The sequence below is a fragment of the Formica exsecta genome, unplaced genomic scaffold (genome assembly GCF_003651465.1).
Source record: "Formica exsecta isolate Colony F162 unplaced genomic scaffold, ASM365146v1 scaffold365, whole genome shotgun sequence".
In the NCBI taxonomy this organism is placed as follows: Eukaryota; Metazoa; Arthropoda; class Insecta; order Hymenoptera; family Formicidae; genus Formica; species Formica exsecta.
In genome coordinates, this window is record NW_021850897.1 from 854,108 (window position 1) to 874,684 (window position 20,577).

General features: G+C 42.4%; 1 protein-coding gene across 3 annotated transcripts in view; it reads right to left on the reverse strand.

The window, feature by feature from the left end:
• LOC115239159 (ankyrin repeat domain-containing protein SOWAHB) overlaps window positions 1-12,404 on the reverse strand; it is a 116,303-nt gene extending 103,899 nt beyond the window's left edge. For all 3 annotated transcript variants that reach the window (XR_003884598.1, XM_029813525.1, XM_029813524.1), the window contains exons 1-4: window positions 12,262-12,404; window positions 12,058-12,119; window positions 10,629-11,003; window positions 10,050-10,202 (exon numbers count right to left, since the gene is read on the reverse strand). Coding sequence is in view for 2 of the 3 variants with exons in the window: in XM_029813525.1 (XP_029669385.1) it covers window positions 10,050-10,202; window positions 10,629-11,003; window positions 12,058-12,119; window positions 12,262-12,388 (717 nt within the window). In the remaining variant the exon portion in view is untranslated. The remainder of the gene's footprint in view (window positions 1-10,049; window positions 10,203-10,628; window positions 11,004-12,057; window positions 12,120-12,261) is intronic.
• Window positions 12,405-20,577: the final 8,173 nt, after the last annotated feature.

A 20,577-nucleotide genomic window follows, 5' to 3' on the forward strand; every position in this document is an offset into this window, starting at 1 on the left:
TATTTAATATATAGTATATTTAATATTAAATATATTATACATTATTATGTATAATAAAATTAAATTTCTATAAAATATATAGATATTACAATTAAAATCCATTATAAAATTTTAATCTGCAATATGTACAAAAGAAATTTTGCTATGGATCAAAATTTTGACCCAGTCTCTGCTATATGCGCAGCTATCACATCATTTACTATCCAAGAGTTAATGCTTCGTGGTTTAATATTGAATATTGAATATTTAACAAAACAAGCTACGTTGCGAAAAAGATTCTGCGCTTTCACCTCAACACTCTGACAAAATTTAAATTCACGATTTGTTAATTCTCCGAGTTTCCGTCTGGAATACGCTAGATTAATACGAGATGCATCGCGATTGCAGAGGAATCTCCTATCCGTCCAACGATTCTTCTCCCCTTTCTCCCGTCAGGAGGAACTTTTCTGGCCACGGCAGCGCCGTGAAACGATTAGGCCCCGGATTAGTCGAGCGCGCGAGATCGATTATGCGATCCTGCGGATAACATTGGCCTGATTTATTCCCCTAATGGGCGTTCGCGCATTCATTTCGAGGCCGTGCGAGGCAATTCCACGGGGCTTCGTCGGATGGCGGTGCCCGTCCTGCCGCTGACAGGAAAACTCTCGCTGGGTGATTCAGCGTTCGGTTCGGCGACGCCTCCCAACGACCACCATAATGCCTACCTATCTCGGGTATACCCACCTACCTAACGCCATTTCCATCGTCGGGGATCATAATCCAAAGGTTCAGTCGCGGGCCGAATGAAATCGCGTCGAAATACGACGACGAGAGATGCCCGGCACGATGTTCCGATCCTCGTTCTAATTGCCTCGCCGATTCTCTCTCTCTTTCATTCGTTCGAAAGTTTAAATCGATCCGTCGATCAAATAATCGGATTTGAAAGAGAAAAGATAAATAATAATCTGTACTTCGCGATTTGATGAACGATACTTTGACACGAAATATTTTGCTTCGGTTAATCGAGATGCAAAATATTATATGATGTAAAATGATAAAGCGACTAACTCGCGACTAACTATACCGTTTCTCGGGCTTGAAATCGGTTCGAACGAAATTAATTCTCGTCGACGGATGAATCTCGCGCGTAATCACGCGAGCGGCGACAAGTCGGCGTCGCGCGATTACACGGTGGCCGGGGAAATTAGCGTTCACGGACGATTATTATCTCGCGCGATAACGGCGTATGAGAGGCGTATGATTCATAACCCGCGGCCTCGTATTTTCGCGGGTGGCACACGTCGAATTTGGTCCGGATGGGCCAAACACGGGGGGCATCGACACCGCAACGCGCGCTCGTTCTCGCACAACCGGTCCTCCTCTCTCCCTCCCGTCCCTCCGACCCTTTCGTTGACAGGATTATATTCGTACGTACCTACGTACCGTGTTCCTCGGTGTACCTCGGTCCCGCAAATACGCGTCGCGCGATCATATTCCCGTCGGATAATAAATTTACCGCGGTGCTCGAGCACACGGTTCTGTCGCCGCGCGATTGTTCCACCGGCAAATGTCACAGTTTCGAGAGGGTTCCAACGATAAAGCTTCATATAATCGGCGCTCGCTTTCTGAATGATAATAGCGCGATTAAGTGTACGATAGCCCCGACTATATATAATATATTTCAGATATAATCTCAGAAAAATGTATCCTCTGTATAATCTATACGATCATTGAACTGTAATAAGTGTAAGCTGTAATGCATAGCGAATAAGTCTGATGATAAATGTCTGCGAGAAACGTGAGGCTAACAGTGTGTTGACGTAAAATATGTTAGAGAGTTGCCGGACGGAAGAAATCTTAATAGCCGATGTGTTGGCGCGATAGAACCGTCATAGAATTAACTTCTCGAAAAAGAGTACCGTTTCACGAAATAACTGGGCGTGACGAACGCGTGTTAATCTACGCCGGTGCTGCGTAATAGCGTCGAGAGTACGATCACCGAGTAGATATTATTGCGTTATGTATCGTGTGGCCAACAAGAAAATTAAAACACATTCAAAGCAATTTATACATTATACACGTTTGCATACTGATCGACATTCAACGAGGCAAAATGTCGAAGTTTTTTTTTTTTTATCTGAGAGAGAGAACGTTTATAGACAATAATATTAGAAGTATCGTAAATGTCAAAAAGAATCTGCCCGGGTAATATGCTCGATTCGATGAAGAAGCGAGCAGTGTTGGCGTGGCACCATTGTGGTCCTCGATGTACCTCGATGAAGGTCGAGCTTAGCCGCCTGCGCGGTTTCGTCCCCTAACGAGTTTATCGCATCCTCTTTAACGTTATTAACACGGGCTAACGAACTGGAAGCGCCGAGTCATCCAGGTTCTATACCGAACCACGATGGTTCCGCCAGGTATACACACCTGTACACGCGTGTCTGATCTTTACACGGGCATGTGTGTATGTGTACGCAAGCTTGTAAGTGCAGGGCGAGAGACGGCGGGTGGGTTACGTGTATAAGGTGGGATAAAGGTACGTATAGATACACAGCCCGGCCTGTCTGTGCGGCCCTGATACCCGGGTCTCTGGGCTAATTCCGAGGTGTAATCTACGGGTACCATCTCAATGGATTAGCATATAGATAGCGAGGTGGACTGACCGTATATATGCGCACCTAGGCCACGGGGAGAGAACGCGGGCATGTCCGTTTTGGTCCCATGTCCTCTGTGCGTAAAGGGTTCAGGTGTTGCAGCTACGTCCTCGCGCGATTGCTAGGAATAAATTCTGAACGTCTTATAGGATCGTGTTAAAAAAAAAAATAATGTCGATTAAGACCCCGATACAATGCAAGAATAATAAATAACTTCTAGCCGACAAGAAAATTATTCTCCTGCTTTGGATATCACAAATCGGTAAAAAAATAACGGTATTGTTTTCAAACTGCATAATAAATTTTCCCAGATAATTTTAAAAATATATATCGAATCCTTCAAATTTCGAGACTCTTACTCGTGCGATTCGATCAATCCGAAGTCTGCCACATCGAAAGATGAGCAGACTCTGACCGCAGAGACAGAAAGAGAGAAAGAGACGTGTCATCTTTTTTCTGTGGAGACTTCCGTCTTGAAGATCATCGGGGGATAAGAAGCGTCATCGACGCTGATGGCAGCGGACGCTGGGTTACAAGAGGGGGCGGACGGGCCGCGGACCCGGGGCATTTCGCCCGAGGTGATTCGGTCGCGAGGTAATTTGTGCTCACAGCGGGGCTGAGCAAACACGCGCGGCGGGGGTGCCACGAAAAATTAAATAACTCGATGACTGGTCACATTCTCGAACGCGCATACAGCGGCACATACAGCTCTCGGGACCGAGCGAACGTGTATATATATATGCACGCATGTATATGTACGTCGACGGTGCCGAGATGTCCGCGGAGAAGAGCGCCTCTCGGCTGAATGACGTGGCCCTCTATTGTCCCTCCTCTCTCTTTTTCTCTACCTTCTTACCCCGCATCGCGAACGGTGCCCTCGGACGGAACTGGTCCCGGGGGAACAGCGTCGGGCCTTGTGCGGCCTAGAACGGTCCCAGGACTGTGCCCAGGGAGCGAGCGCCGGCCTCCCGCGGACTTATGAATACAAATAGCCGCTCACTGCGCGAGTCAGATCCCTGATAAGGTACGCTCCTGGCTTACCGTACTATCGCGCGGCATAAAGTACGCGCGCGAGCTTAGAGACTCGCAAGGCCTATATGACCGTTTAACGGGCAGATTATCTTCGCGATGGAGGAGAATATGAATCGATCAGCATAGGCCGCAAATTGATTTCTGGACTAAAAGAACATTGGAATATCGCGAGCCGTGCATACAGTGGACAAGAAGAACAAAATTCCGAAGAAATTTTATTTAGATAGTACGAATAAAAAACGAAGAACCAGATTAAGTTCGCGTGCAGAGATAATAAGATATTCTCGGAATGTAAAGTAAATACGAGTCAATTTTCAGAAGAAAGTCGGCAAGCTACTGTTATTTACTCCATTGAAATCTGTTAGAATTATTTCTATCTATTAAAAATTTAAAAAAATTGAATTTTATATTTATTAAAGATTATATAACTTCTGCAAGGACGAAAAAATTGAAAAAAAAAATGACCAGACAATAATTCAAAAATTTCGATCCCACGATCGGACCACCAAGAAGAGTCCCATGACCCGGAAGGGCGGATCCTGTCCGTCGCTGCCGTGACAGTCACAATGAGTCAGTTTTCAGTAGAGTCCCGGGACTGTCACTACGGGAGATGAGACTCCCGCGGATGAATACCGGAGTGCTGCCATTCACCGAGAGAACGCCAGGGAACGAAGAAGGTAATCAACGAAACTGATTTAGTATAAGCGTCTCGAAAAAAGAAATCTCATGTTATCCACCGTGTGATCTTTTTCCAGAAGAAGCGGTGGTTGATGGATTAGCGTAAGACCAGAAGCCCGAGCCGGTACGAAAACGTGATGGACGATAGGAATTATGAGAAAGCAACGAGCACAATCCATTGTAAACCGTTCGCCATTTCTCCTCTGTGCGCGCTTCTACGCGATATAGCGGTATCTGTGTGCCCTACCTATTACCACATAAAGGCCCAAAGAATTCTGGCGGAAGCAGAGACGAGGCGGAACGAGGCGTCGCAGCCAGCCGCTGAGCAAACAAATTTAATGCGCGTGCATAACGACACCAATTTAAATGATAATGCGCGCTGTGTGTGCCTTCAAGATTAACTCGTAATAGGCCCGGAATAAATGTCGGCGGACCTGTTGGAGGTGTATCTAGTCGCCCCGCTACACGCGGGAACAGTGGGTGCTAACTACTCCTGTAGACAAGCTTGTTTATATTGGTACGCGTCGTGCGCGGCACGAAACTTAAGCGTGAATTTGTATAATACGCATCTGGTGCCAAGAAAATTGGTGTCGCTGCCGGATCACGGTCCGCTTCTTCGCGCAACCCGCAATTATATCCGACCGGTTATTAAATCAAACCGGCGATATTTAATTATCGTTGGATGAGAGGTGTTGCGTCCGTACATATTAGCGCTGCGCCATAATTTACTCGATCATGCGCGAAATGTTCGATAGCCTTCTGGATAATCCTTCGGCGCTGTACGAGATGCGCTATCCCTCTCGCGAATGACCACTGATTTTCCCGTGATTATGCGTACGACAGCGAAAAAGAAAAAAAGTATTCATTGCAGGAGAGCGATATACCTCATCGGGTACATCGATAAATTCCGACTGTAATGAACGGGCTTATCTTACGGTCGCTTATCGACTTGGCACTCTTGCCCAAGTGGATTTGCCTAATTAAAGGAACAAGATGTAAACGATTTTATTTCCATCACGGTTCGTGCTATCTGCCGACTACTTGGAACGAATAAATGGATTCCTCTGTATATATCTCTCTTTCTTTCTTTCTTTCTCTCTGTCTCGTACACAGAGCCCGTACAACGCGCTTAAACCACCACGACCAGGTGCACCTGTCAAGTGCTCTATGCCGTTAGAGTTTGATTAATGACAGAAATATTTCTTGAATAAACAACAAGGCGCGCTTAAACTCGCTGAACAGATTGACATTCGGATATACTTGGAAATAGCAACAATTTAGATTTAACGATGAAGATAACTCGCGACTGCGCGGGCAATCGCTCGGAAAATGGTAATTCGGAATTAACCTTCGTTGATCTAATGTTAACACTTTAAATTTAAATTACCGAGGCGAAAAATTTTCATAAGCGTGCTCTCTAATGAATATGGAAACGATCTCTTGTCTTTCTCCTAATTTTTCTTTTAAACGATTACGTTAATATTAATATATTCGAATATATTTATGTATTAATTTTATTAATAAATATATATATTATTATTATATATTTTATGAATATATTTACGGCTCTTTGTGAGTCTATTTTGAACAATAATTAAAAATATTGAATAGAGAGAAGCTAATTAGAGGGAATGTAATCAACATCGATCAGGAGTCGACGAGTCTTCGGAAGTAAGCCGCACGAGAGTAAGTTTGCCCGCGGAGGTGTCTTGTCGAGATTGTCGCGAATAGAATCATGCAAGCTGTGCCCTCGCTTCGCCTCACCTCGCTACGCCTCACCGCGTTCTGAACCTCTTTGCATATACATTCTGTAAGATTACTTTGTGCGGTTTACACCCTGCGATCTACCCTCCCTTCACCTTCCTCCCCCTCCGGCTGTCTCCTTCAGCAGCACGCTGCGCTTCAAGTCCTCGCCTCCTTTCGTTGCCGAGAGGCAAACCACCCTCCAAGTTTCATCCAAGGTCCCTAATGTATGCGGAACTATACGGCAGAAATTCCAAGTTCGGCACGGCCGTGTTAGGCGCCTTTACGATGAGTTTCCATCCCCTTTCCCTCCCCGCCTCGTTCCTCGCTCTTTGCCGCACGGAAAGGGACGAGGCTCGCCCGACAAGACTCGCCCTCCGTATAAGAGGCGAACACGCGTGATCCTAATTAGAACGCGTCCTCGAGGTGCCGAAGTAAAAGCGAGCTTCTTGTTAGGCGTCTCGACGAAGGCGCCGTCGGCATTCACATATACATGCAAGTGTACAAGCGTGGCGCACTTTCGACGCTGACGCATCCGTATAAAAGAGCTCTCTCTCTTGTTTCACCCTACTTTGCCAATATTTCCAAATGAACTCGAGTCTTAACTTCCACGATATGTGACGCTATTTCGCGAGAACGTTAGACGTGGCGACCGGCGAAACAAGCTCAAAAATATGGAATCTTTTATACACGGAGCTATAATATCTTATTATTATTCTCGCGTCAGAGAGAAACGTTTACCGAGGTAACCGCGAGAATTCTCACAGGACGACAGGTAAAATGTCTCGCCACCCGCGCTCTTTTCTATTTACATAGAAAAGAAGCTGCCTCCGTCGTCGGAAAAGCATAACGCCTACAAACGGCCGCATTAGTCGCGTATTACACTGGTGTAATACATTATGTTTCGGTGATTAAATAAGTCTCTGAAGAAGCTTTCTGAATACTAATAAGAACGAGGCATATGTGACACGAATGAGGATTCTTATTTTATATATATTTGCAAGTAATTATGAAAATATAATTGTAATTGAAAATTATTTTTAATTGTCTAGAATTTTATTAAATGCGTCTCTGAAGAAGCTCTCTGTCGAATATTAACAAAAACAAGGCGTATGTGACACGAATGAGGATTCTTATATACATTTGCAAGTAATTATAAAAATATAATTATTTAGAGTTTGATTAATGACAGAAATATTTCTTGAATAAACAACAAGGCGCGCTTAAACTCGCTGAACAGATTGACATTCGGATATACTTGGAAATAGCAACAATTTAGATTTAACGATGAAGATAACTCGCGACTGCGCGGGCAATCGCTCGGAAAATGGTAATTCGGAATTAACCTTCGTTGATCTAATGTTAACACTTTAAATTTAAATTACCGAGGCGAAAAATTTTCATAAGCGTGCTCTCTAATGAATATGGAAACGATCTCTTGTCTTTCTCCTAATTTTTCTTTTAAACGATTACGTTAATATTAATGTATTCGAATATATTTATGTATTAATTTTATTAATAAATATATATATTATTATTATATATTTTATGAATATATTTACGGCTCTTTGTGAGTCTATTTTGAACAATATGAAAATTATCGTTAATTGTCTAGAATTTTATTAAATGCGTCTCTGAAGAAGCTCTGTCGAATACTAACAAGAACGAGGCGTATGTGACACAAATAAGAATTCTTATATACATTTGCAAGTAATTATGAAAATATAATTGTAATTGAAAATTATCGTTAATTGTCTAGACTTTTATTAAATGCGTCTCTGAAGAAGCTCTGTCGAATATTAACAAAAACAAGGTGTATGTGACACGAATGAGGATTCTTATATACATTTGCAAGTAATTATGAAAATATAATTATAATTGAAAATTATCGTTAATTGTCTAGAATTTCATTAAATGCGTCTCTGAAGAAGCTCTCTGTCGAATACTAACAAGAACGAGGCGTATGTGACACAAATGAGAATTCTTATATACATTTACAAGTAATTATGAAAATATAATTATAATTAAAAATTATCGTTAATTGTCTAGAATTTTGCATTCAAACATCTCCTCTTTGCATCTCTGATCCCGCCAGTAGATTTTCCTGTCAATCATCGTGACGTACCTGTCGCGCATTCAATGACTCGTAATCAGCTGTTCGAAGAAAATATGACGGGAAACCATGCGAAACGCGGCGACGTGTTGGTCGGCCAACGGCACGCGACACCGCGTTAGACGAAACGGTCATTAGGGATGCAAAGGGCGGAATCGCCCGGCTACGTTGCATAATAATTACCGTAAAGAAAGCCCGACGAGAGAGGTGGCGGCTCTCACCCACGGGCTTCCCAGGAGATTACAGGATGTCCGGAGGCGAGAGAGGATTCTCCCCGCGTGGCCCGAAAACCCTTTCCGCGCTTACAAGCAATAAAAATTAACGGCCGGCCCGGTCGAAGTCGTATATAAAAGGCGGCCCGCCAGGACCGGACTTGTGGCGCGCGAGTAATACATAATTATCATGGGCCATTCAATGTATATAACACGCGGCAATAAACAATTTCCCTTTGTTACGACGAAAGAGTCGTATAAAATAATGTGTCAAAATCTTTCGGTGTCCGTTAACGTTTTGTCTAAATTTTCGTTCGCGAAAGGGAGATCGAGCGTGCACAGGATTATGCGATAAATATATTACGATTTTCTTACGATGACGCGATAGATCTCTGACGTAATGATAAAAAAAGTTTTAGCACCATTTCTCATATTACAAAATCAAAAGGCCAGAATATCTTATTAGTAAAAATTTTTTTAAATGGATAAATATATCCTAAATGCATATGAGATGTTCGATTTCCTTAGAAACGAATTATGCCGCAGCCACGCGCGAACGGCGAGTAATCTCGGACGGAGGAAGTATAGAACAGCCGCATCCTTCCTCCTTCGTAGAGAGTCTTAAACGGTCGGCGTCTTTAATCGCGAGCCCCGATAAACATATCGGAATTATGATGGAGGATCGGGCCGCGTAAAAGAAACGAGCGGCAGGCACATCCTGCCGGTGCCAGCTTTGTTGGTCGCGACGGAAAGGAGCCCAGGATGCCCCGCTCTTCTCCCCAAGATCTCGCGATCCCTCCTCCTCCACTTTTAATTTCCAGGCGCGGCTAATTATGATTTACGGCAACATCGGCGCAACATCCTGATCGCTACGCGAGATACCGCCCGCAGGATATTCAAATGCGATGAATATTGCTCGCCGCGATAAACGGCGCACGAACGACGAGAGAGAGAGAGAGAGACGCTAGAGAAAAGGAGACCGAGAGATAGAGGTCGCGAGACGGAGTGTAAGTGAGAAAGACAGAGAGGGAACCATCGCGAGAGCGCGTGTAAAGGATACGGAGAAAGGATTCCTAGTAGCCTACTCGGTATGCAAGATGAGCAGTCAGCCTTGTACACACCGCATCCTTCCTCCCGACCCCTCAAGGGGATGTATAAGACATCCTCGCGCGTGGATCGTTCCGTGCCGAATCGCTCGTTCGGAGTATTTAAAGCCCGTCGGGATAATTCAATACCCTCCCTCCCTTCCCTTTGTGTCTCCGCGTGTGTTTGGAAAACATAAGCGGCGGGCGATGTCACAATACGACGACTGCCATGATTTAACTCTCGCGAGGAAGCCGAGGTGTAACGACCGCTTTCGCCAGAAGGCGGTATATAATTGACCCCAAAAACGCGCAATAGTTAAGTGCTATAAACACCAATATCCTTTTATCTCTTCGCCAAGATATCTGACTCTTCTCTGTCTTGTATGATTTTTTAGAATTATATTATATTATATTAAAATGATATTTATTATTTACATCAAATATAGAGAATCTTTCCTTGCCTTCCCCCGAAATTTACTATTTGCAACTTAAATCTGTGTCGTTCGCAACACTTTAATTGCAAGAGAAAAAAACAATATAAAAGATCTCTTACCTTATCGGCTCGTTTCCTAGCGGAGGTAGTCGTGTCATTAGGCCTGGCAGGAAGATCGGTTTCGCTGGCCATCCGGTTGAAACGTTGCATCCGCTCGCGAACGCTGAGCTGCTCAGCCGAGGTGGGATTTGTCGTCGTTGTTGTTTCATCCTCCTATAATTTAACAGTTTCGATTTCACAGAATAGTCCTGCATTTTAATTACAACTAATTACCAAGAATACACAGTCGAAGTGTAACACACACACGAGAAATGTAAATAAATTATAGATAAATAGATAATCTTGATAAAAAAATGATACTGAATTAATAAAATAGCAGAAATCATCTGCACGTAAATTTAAAAAAAAATTTCTATGATATCCTCGTAATAAATTTGCAGTTATCATCTATTAACTTTTTCATCTAAAGTTTTCAATATTTACTGACACTATAACTAGATATTTTATTGTGCTACATCGAATATTGCTTTCGATATTACATAAATTATAAACATGAAAAGTAATCGTTATCGTCGGCGTTATCTTTCACGTTGTGCAATGGTGACACCGATCGATAAAACCAATCGATAAAAATCTCACCTTTATGACGGTTTCCGAGAAGCCACTCTTATTCTTGTCAACATTTTCCTTGTTCTCCAGCTTAAGTTTGTCCTGACTTTTGCGTCGCGGTGGAACAGGTGGTACCGACGGGCTGGACGTATCCGGATTATCGTTTTTCTGGTCGTTTTCGCGACCCGAGATTGGCATCGCAGACTCCTCGAGACTCGCGTGAGAACTGTTCGACGACGGACTGAGGGGCGCGGGGGGTGGCGGCCGGTAAGGCGGAGGCTCCCGCAGAGGAGAAACCGGAGTAGCTAGATCGGGAGAGGCAAGAGGAGATCCTACTGACTGAGGGGGTGAAAAGTCTAGGAAAGGTTGCCGATATTTCTTCTTGAGGACCAGGTACTTATCACCCTGTTAAGGAACGTTCACTTTGTAAGAGCGATTCGTTTATGAATGATTTGACAGGAGCGACAGATCCGCGCACATACACGTCACTAAGTTTATTCTATTATATTAATTGCCAAGCAAAAAAGAATCATAAAAATTCCATAAAAATCCTTAATTTTCGATATTACATATTTATCTGAGAAACTTATTTTTCACATAAACTTATATTTTTATAAACTTTGTATATTTTTAGCTACATATTTATAAGTTAATATTTAGTATCAAACTCCGAATAAAAAGGCAAAAGAGCCACGCGCAGTTTTTTGGGCGCAAAGGTATATAATTTAATTCTATATAGTCTATAATCTCTGTATAGTCCTTCAAGATCTGGAATCTAAAGCTCTTGGGTCTCTGAATTATACCCCCCCATTTTTTGTCAGATATGTTGATTTATATAAAATATTTAGAAGTTTATTTTTCACATAAATTTTATATTTTAACCTACAAAATTAATCTTTTCTCTCTCTCTCTCTCTACTTCTCACTTTCTAAAATCTAAATAATACATAGTTCGTTTTACCTAGAAAGTTTAATATCATTTTTCGGTTTATGCGCGAAATCGATATTTCGTACGATATTAACGAGAAAACAAAATTCTAAACTTTATTCACACAACACTACGAATATTTTCATCGCCACCACTGTAGTCAAAACACGTTCGCGCGCGCGTATACATGTTCAAGTCCGTCGAGAAGTTTGTTGTTTATGTTTTTCCATCGTAACGTAAGCTCTCTCTTTCTCTCTCAACCCAGCTTTTTTTATAGATAAATCACAACACACGCACATTCTCGAGATATAACATTCTTTACGATCGATATAACACTACGATGTATAATTTAAGATCCGAGTACGACCGAACAAGACGAATTTGTATAGTATAAACACAACAATAACAACGGCTTCGTATGAAATTTTTTCAATTGACCGCGCGAGCAGAACCGGCAACGTCGCCGAGCGCGCAACAAGTCGCTCCTGTCAAGGAAATGAACGGGAAACGCGACATAGCCCGTATAACCTACCTCCTCGTTTTTTATGGTGGCCAGGGTGTTGACATACTCCTTGAACCGATTCCTCGCTTCCACTGTAACGCAAAATCATACGCTCAAGTCCAAGGCTCGTTCTGCGAGCTGTCGCATGTGTTTACATCGCGGAGGCGAAAACCAGGCGACGCCTCGCGACGAGACAGTCGCGAAAACATGCGACAAGCTGGAAATTTAACCCACCTCGCGTCTCCGGGTCCGTCAGAAATCGCTTGAAATGCTTCACCAAATCGTGATTGCGTGCCGTGCCACCGTTTTCCAGCAAATAATTGCGGATCTCCTCGAGAGACAACTCACCGGGCACCGCCATCTTGAACGAACTAATCGACGATGCGTCAGAGCCACGTACGGCTGTCCGCGAAGCGGGCTCGGCCGGTTGGTAAAAGCGGTCACTGCGATTATCACCGAGAGCGAGAGAAACGCGCCGAGCGTCGATCGACGTCGAGGTAAGAAAGAATTGCGTTATATATATTTATCGCAGCCTCTCTCAGAAAAATCCAAGCGACGATTTGTAGTAGACTAGTACAAGTGCACGTATACGTGCGACATGTTATCGTTCGAAGAGTATATCGTAAAATATTTGCCTTAAATATACAGCGTCGACTCGTACTCGAAATCTCAAAAAGTTAACCATTGATTGAATATAGATTGAATAATTATTGTAAATCTTGTTCTTTTATAGATTTCCATCCACTGATAGAACGCAGAATCATGTTACGTATAAGAGGCTCGCAAAGTAAATGTGAAAAGTTTTGTATCGTAAGCCTCTTCGTGTCGTATACCATCCCCACTCCAGCGACTTTCGGTATGTAGAGAAAAATAACCGGAGTGTTTACGTTTCGGCAGTCTAGCAATAAAAGTGTGGCATCGCATACCATCCCCACTCCAGTGACCTTCGATATGTAAGTAAGAATAAATAGAGTATTTACATTTCGTTAGTCTAGTAATACAACTGTGAGAGTACGGTTCGTTCAATAAACTTTTCCACGATGGAAAGATAAATGTATAATCGCAAACAGTTCGATATCTTGGAAAAAGTTTAAATTTTTCCTTCGTCGTTTTATGCGAAGCGCGATATATTTCCGAAATTATAATACGATGATTTATAGATTAGGCAATTTTGCACATTAAAATTATGGTTGATCGTGGAAGGGACTCTTTACATAAAACAACAAAAGTATCAAAAATCCAAAATAGCTCAAAAATATGGTTTAATCGTGGAAAAATTTGTAATATTTAGTTAACGGTAAATTCTTTTGGCTGAAGAGGACTTGTGAATCGTAGCTAATTTCACTGCTCAAGGTAATTATCCATCGTCATAAATTTATTGCAATCTGTTCCTTTATTTGTATATATATATACACACACACACACACAAGTTTATGTAAATGTTGTGTAACAATGTATAATAATCATGAAATAGTTGCAAATAACTAATTATAATTAAATAATTAACCGTGTGAAAGCAGATAATCTCATCTTGCATAAGTATTATAATTTTTATTTTATCCTTATGGAGATCTATTCTGTTAATTGCATTCAATTGAATAATGATACTCCAATATTCGTTAAAATCGTCGATAAATGTGTGTGTATGGAATATCATATATATTTAATAACCGCGAAAGTATCTATCGATGTTAATGCATCCGACCCGATATTTTATTCATCTGCACAAATAGACGATCCTCAAAGCTTTCGAAAAAGTTATTTCGCGAATTTTCCACGTTCGAACGATGTGGAACTTTCGTTCGTCGATCGGATTAAATACGCGTATTTTAAACCGGTACATATTAATGGAAACGATCGGGAGTGCATTTCAACACTTTTCCGCCATAAGCTCTTTGCTGATCGGAATAGAATCAAAACGCACGACACGGTCTCTTCGAGCGAAATCTTTTTTTTTTTATCAGACGGTTAGGCGAAATTGTAATCTGTCCCTGCCACTGTTTGGCGCGAAGCGCCGTCCGAAACACGCGCCTCTATATTTATTCAACGACCAATTAGTAACCGACGTGATAAATTCTGACTTAATTTACGAACTACTGTAATTTCCCGTGTACTTTTTAAATTGCTTTATAAAAGAAAAAGAGAGAAAGACGCAAAAAATCCGTGTAAAAAGCTTTTGTGAGATCTTTTTTGAGTTTTCATTTAAACGCAAAATTGTTGAGCATAAAAATCGTTAATGAATAAAATGAAGAATAATTTGCTGAAATACTGCATTTTAATATATAAGGTGTTCCAAATAGGTACGATACAAACTCGTATTTCTTGTTAAAAAGTAATAATCTTTTTTCTTTGGCAAAAGATCAAAAAATTTATTTTCTAGATATTTCATTTTTTTTAAAAAAAAGGCAATATAGTTCATTTATTGTTTCTTGATTTTTTATGTGAAAATTTTATTTGAGTGGACATAAAATAAATTCTCTCATGATAGCAAGTGTTTCTGGCTCTTATATAAACAAAGTAGATGTCTATATGTAATATAGCAAATATACTGTATTAGCATAATAAAAAATGAAACATCTCGAAAAAGACGCATTTCCGGAAACGTAAAAAAAAAGAAAAATGCTTGTTTTTTAACAAAAGATACCAGTCTGTACTTTATCTATATGGGACACTCTGTATAAATTCGATTATAATATGTGTGTATACATGTATACTGTGTTACATACAAACACATTGTAAATATTATTGTTACATCTTCTTGTATTTCATATGTATGCATATATTATGATGCGGCTAACATAAAATTAAAGAATATCGCGATACTTAGTCGTGCTCTCTTTCTGGCTTCCGTATAAGGGGTTAAAAACTATTACAGCGCAAATGTGTCGTGTACACTATGGGTTCTCTCTCTCTCTCTTTCTTTCTCTCGTTAGCTGTACAATCACGCGCCTGTAACATCGGCGGTCCTTATTAACAATGCCTCATAATTAAGAAAACGACCTTACTAATCATCCTTGATGTACAGAAATACACGTATAAGACTGAAGCAGGAGTGAGAGGGGGAGGGGTAGAGCAAGAGTGCTAGAAGGGCGGGTATGCGTGCAGCACGCAGGGCCCAGGTACGCGTATGTGTATCCGTGGACCGGAAGCGAGGCGGTACCTTTGTAATTAAACCCCCTTTATCGGCGATATTCTAATGAAACGACGAGTAATGATCGAGCGGGGCCCGCATTGGCGCGGCAATAGTCGCACGAACATTCTTCTTTCCACTTGGACATTCGATACAAACACATCATCTTTTCGCTTCCTCGTAATTTTAAAAAAATTTGTAAGTATCGAAAAAAACTCAACTTTTCACTATATTGAGAAATACACGCACGCATATCTTTTATTTATACTATAAAGATATCAAAGTAGAAAATAATTATGAAGAAAAATTGGGAAAATATTAACTATACAGGGTGTCCCCAACTCACTCTCTTTTCTTAATTCCATGCTCTACAATTTTTATTTCATGGTACTTTTTGATAAATCTAATAATTTTAGTATTGTTTTAAGTTTTTTGGTAAAAATTATTTGTTTCATTTTCTGCGATTTTCTTCAAAACGAAGCAAAAATGAGCAAATCTCTAAAGGACTTTTCGTCTTAGTTTATCGGTCCCCTACACGCTCCCCACGTTTAAATTGGGGATACCCTGTATATCATTATAAATATAATATATGTATATAATTATAATTATAATATAAAATATGTCTTTCTCTCTATAAATATTCTTTTTCTCTTATATACTTTCTGCTGCTATACAGAAAAATAATAAGAATAATCGAAAAGCAATTAGAAAAATAATTTTCGCATTATTTTTTGTATAAAAAGTTGATTAGATTATACAATATTTTATTGTATATATATATATATATTTATATAAGCAATTTTTTCTCATATCTTGTAATCTAATTGCAAGCTTCACCTTTAAAAAAACAACGCGAAAATTATTCATTTAATTATTTTTCAATTATTCTTCTTACAATCTGTTCTGTATAAATAGACAAAGAGTGTATAAGAGAAAAAGAACATATATGTATACATTTGAGGACATATTCCATATATATTTATATTAGCTTGTATATGAATATTTTTTTTCCAGAGATTCACACGAGTCCTGAGGACTTAAAACATCATTTAATGGGGCAAATGAGGAATCGCCAATTCAGCAAAATTGCAAAAGCTCGGAGCACGATTTCTCGAAGAACGTGGACACGCTTAACCTTTTGTGGCGAATCGTCTTACGCGACCAAGGTAGCTCGACACAATTTCGCAGACTCGGTAGGATTGATGCACGAGATTGGACGCGGGAGAGGCGAGTTACTTCCCGCCGACAAAATGCGCGCCGCCGGGGTCGAGGTGACTACGGCCGGGAACGAGGACAAAGGATCGCGTCGACGCCCCACTGGTAAGTGCATCTCCACCCGATATCATCTACCCGTGTTCTACCCGCGTTATGCTTATACGCTCGTGCATATGTAAGAGATGCGTGCGCGCGCCAGCCAGTCGCGCTTTATACGTCCGGTGCGCAAACTGCACGGAACCCCGATGCGTGTGATCTATCGCTCGAGATTTCGAGGAGAAGCCGCGACAATTCCAGCTTCCCTCGCTCTCCCACCGAGTAGCCGTTCGTTTGCATTTACGCGAGAAATAACGGGAACGCGCGGCCCGAGGCCTCGTTTGCGCGCAATTTCGTACGCCTGGAGGGACTGGATCGGGACCCCGGTGGAATTTCTCAGTGTAAGCGAATTCAAGACACGCGAAAGTGATATTTATATTTGTTCGTGCGAGACCCGAACGACGATGATTGACGCGAGATAAGTTGTATACAGAGGGCGGAACGGAAAAGTCGGGCTCTTTCAACGAAAATTATACCCCGTTTAATTCTCGGGTTACGACTATATTTTTATTTCGCACGAGAGAAACGACACGAAGGAGACATGATCGCTCACGCTCGCGATATACTCCGAAAGAAGAGTCCCGTTGAGCTACTTAACGACAAGTTTGTGTTAACTCGCGCACGAGAGATGTAAGCACAAGAGAGGGACAACAATACGAATGTAGACGTTGTATTTCTTACATGAGTCACTTTGTTTTCTCACAATGCAAACAAGAGATTTTTTTTCCCCCGAAACGTCGAGATGTCCTTGCCTCTTCGAGAACTCGCTCCGTTTAAATGCCGACGAGATTCTTCGAGCTGCCGACCTTTATTTTACAAATTTGCATTCGATTATACATTCAAGCAGCAGAAAACACCACTGAAAATATCACTTAATTGACGTAATAATAAATTATTAAATTTCCAAAGATTGATGAATAAATTTTGACATTAAGCAGACAAGGGGAACAAATTTCTCAGTCAGCGAGTTTAAAATTTGCAAACAAATCGCATTCAGATCGTCGCTTCTCATTCGCAGACAGTGAGTAAACGTCGGCGAGCGGACGGTAAATTCACGCTGGACCCATGAACGGCGGAGAGACTTATAGCGGCGCTCTATCGCTTCTCTCCGTCGTATAAAGCGACGATAGGGTCGCGGGGGCAATATATACGTCCGGCAGCGACGTATATATATTCGTCCGTAATTGGAGCGCGGCGCGTTCCGGCGAATCGGGGGGGCCGAGCGGTATAAAACGAACCGTATAAAGATCGTACTTTGGTCGGTTTTTGCGGCGCGGTTTTCAACCGCGTACCTCCGGTGGTCTCGTTAGACAGACGATGGGAGGTCCGGAAGAGATCCGCCGCTACGATTGCATTACGCGTTCGCATTTATTTCACGTACGCGCGTTGCACAAGGTCCCTAGTTCCTCCGTCGAGGGATACCGTATGGTGGCTTCGAGAAGAAAAAAAAAAAAAAAAGAGAAACGAGCATTGACTATTGGCGATCTTTATTCGGATGAATGAGATATCGGTGTAGCCTCGTCGCACATGTCGTCGTATCGATATAATTGTCAACTCTGTATCGCTTACTAAATCTAGCGTAATTTGCGATCTCGTATTTCGACAATGCAACACGCGTCGTCGAGTAGATAAGTAAAAAAGAGAAATTATTATGTCGAATGAGGAGCGTTAAGGGCCCGCAGATGGGATGCAGCTGAAGTCACAAATAATATCAGGAACGTAAAGCATTTCGTCGGGTTCTAGTTCCTAATGAATCGAAGGGAGAGGAGGAGAGTAAAAAAATAAAGTCTCTCTCTCTCTCTCTCTCTCTCTCTCTCTCTCTCTCTCTCTCTCGCTCGCTGCTAAAGGGAGCGGTCGCAGAAGCTATCGGAGCGCACAATCTAGTCTACCACCGACTACCGTTTACCAGCCGGGTATTAGAAGTTGTCACAGGTGCTCGCCCGTATATACCACGCACGCACGCACGCAGGCACGCGAAGAAAACGAGCAAAGACTCTCAAAGGGAGGGCCCCTGTATGTATGTTTGGCTTTCCCACAGTTTTGCGCACGATTCCTTGCTACTCCGCGGCCTCGCGCCGGCGTTTGCCGACGGACAGACGGAAGCCGTCGCAAACTTCAAAGATTCGCGATCGGTGGGGGCGAAGGAGAGGAGGGACGGGTTGGGCGAGCGGAGGAGGGGGACTCTCTCTCCCTCGAGTGGTATACGCATCGCATATTATCACGATGCCTGCCTAGCCCGGGGTCGACATGTCCTCGTCGGCAGCGCGTGCACACAAAGTCGAGGACTCGGCCAACACTCCAACGGCAGCGAGTTTATCGTCGAGGACCCGACGGTCAGAACAAAGTGCGGCGGTGCCTCGCAATCGGCGAGGCTAATGGCAATCTTGTTTTACGCTCGGCGGCTGCTATGCTGTCACGCGCGACAAAAATCGTTTGCACGTGAGCGAGATAACTTATTATATCTGCTGAGACGCGCGCGGACGCGCGTGTGTCAACGTTGCGGATCAACAGCATCTATGATGCATTTAATCTCTCTTTTGTCACGCGGTGGAACATTTTTTTTATACGAAAAAGAAATTATATCTCGTAATAATTTATTTTGTACTTTACATTTTTCACCACTCGATAGTCGATTATTTGTAAAAATAATCTTCATATTTGCGAAGAATCGGTAGAATTAATTTCTTCTCTTTCTCTCTCTTCGCGACGGTATTAATTGACTGACGTTTATTGAAAGCAAATTTCGGCTATGGCATACATTCTAGATAGCATTTCGTTCCGCCGTAATTTCGCGATAACCGATAATTGCGGCATTCAAACGATCGTTCAAGATTCAATCGCCAAGTAAAAAGTATCCATCCAATATAAACGCGAGAGTTCGAACCGGATTGATAAATTACAAACGTTTATACGACTCGATCAATCATCGGGCAAGTCGCGCGTTGCATAGAACTGCATCGCGCAATGATAACGACTGACAAGTGTTGAATATTAGTGACGTTTTAAGCGTGCGTCAGTCAGGTTCGGAGCTAAATGGGAGGGGAATTAAAATGCGAGCGAAAAGTGTGCGCGGTAAAAAATAAAACGAAAAAAAAACAAGCGGTAGCCGAACAATCGTCGGGCTAAATCGATGGTTCGGCCCTGCGAGGGATCCAAAGTACTATCAACGAATCGTGTCGCTGTCAGTAACGGACGCATTAACGCATTCATATCGCATTCCGACCCTTCGTTCGTTCGATTACATCCTGTACGCGTATCCGTGTACTCGTTTCTTTCCTCCCCTCCCCTCCCATCTTTGGTAGGTGTCTCGATACACTTTTTCTTCGTTGATGAGACAGCCGTGTAAAGTCATACGTAAAATAATTTGCGATCGAAGCGGGATAGCGAGGAACAACCATACCGATCATTATACACTTTAGTTAAAGTGCCTGTCTCCTCCTGAAGCATGAGACTTTTTATCGTACACGTGTGTGTCGATGTTTGAACTAGATTACTCTGACCTGCTTAAATAATTAATATACATATTTATCGTATCATATCGCAGATTGAGACGAATCGAAGAATTTTTCAGAAAAATTTATATTTCTGTGTGATTACTCATGTAAATAAATTCACGCATCGCGACGAGAGAAGCTCTATCGAAGAGGATACTTTTGCCGCGATTCCAATATCCTCTTCCCATTTTCTCTGATATCCCATCGAATTCCCGCGGTCGGTTGGCTCGTGTGAGACTTGCCGAAGGGCGCGCGGGGTTAAGCGGTACACACGGGTCGGGATATAAGTGAAATCGCAATAATTACCGGCGGCACGGATCACAAATCCCGCAATACGGTAGTTGGTAGGCGGGGATGGTCTACCAACAGGCGCATACAGGTATTATACGCAAGCTCTTTGTCGGGGGACCACGGAGGAGAGGTGGGGTACGGTTTATATTGGCGCCACCTCCTGCACGGTTAAGCGAGCGACTAGGGCAGACTTACGCCTTACACCTCTCTCGCTCCCTCTCACACCGCATCCCACCCGCCGTCAGTTTTCTCGCTCTCTCTTTCTCATTCTCCATCCCTCTCGCGCCTCTATTCTCCTCTCCCCCCTCTCTATCACCGACCCTC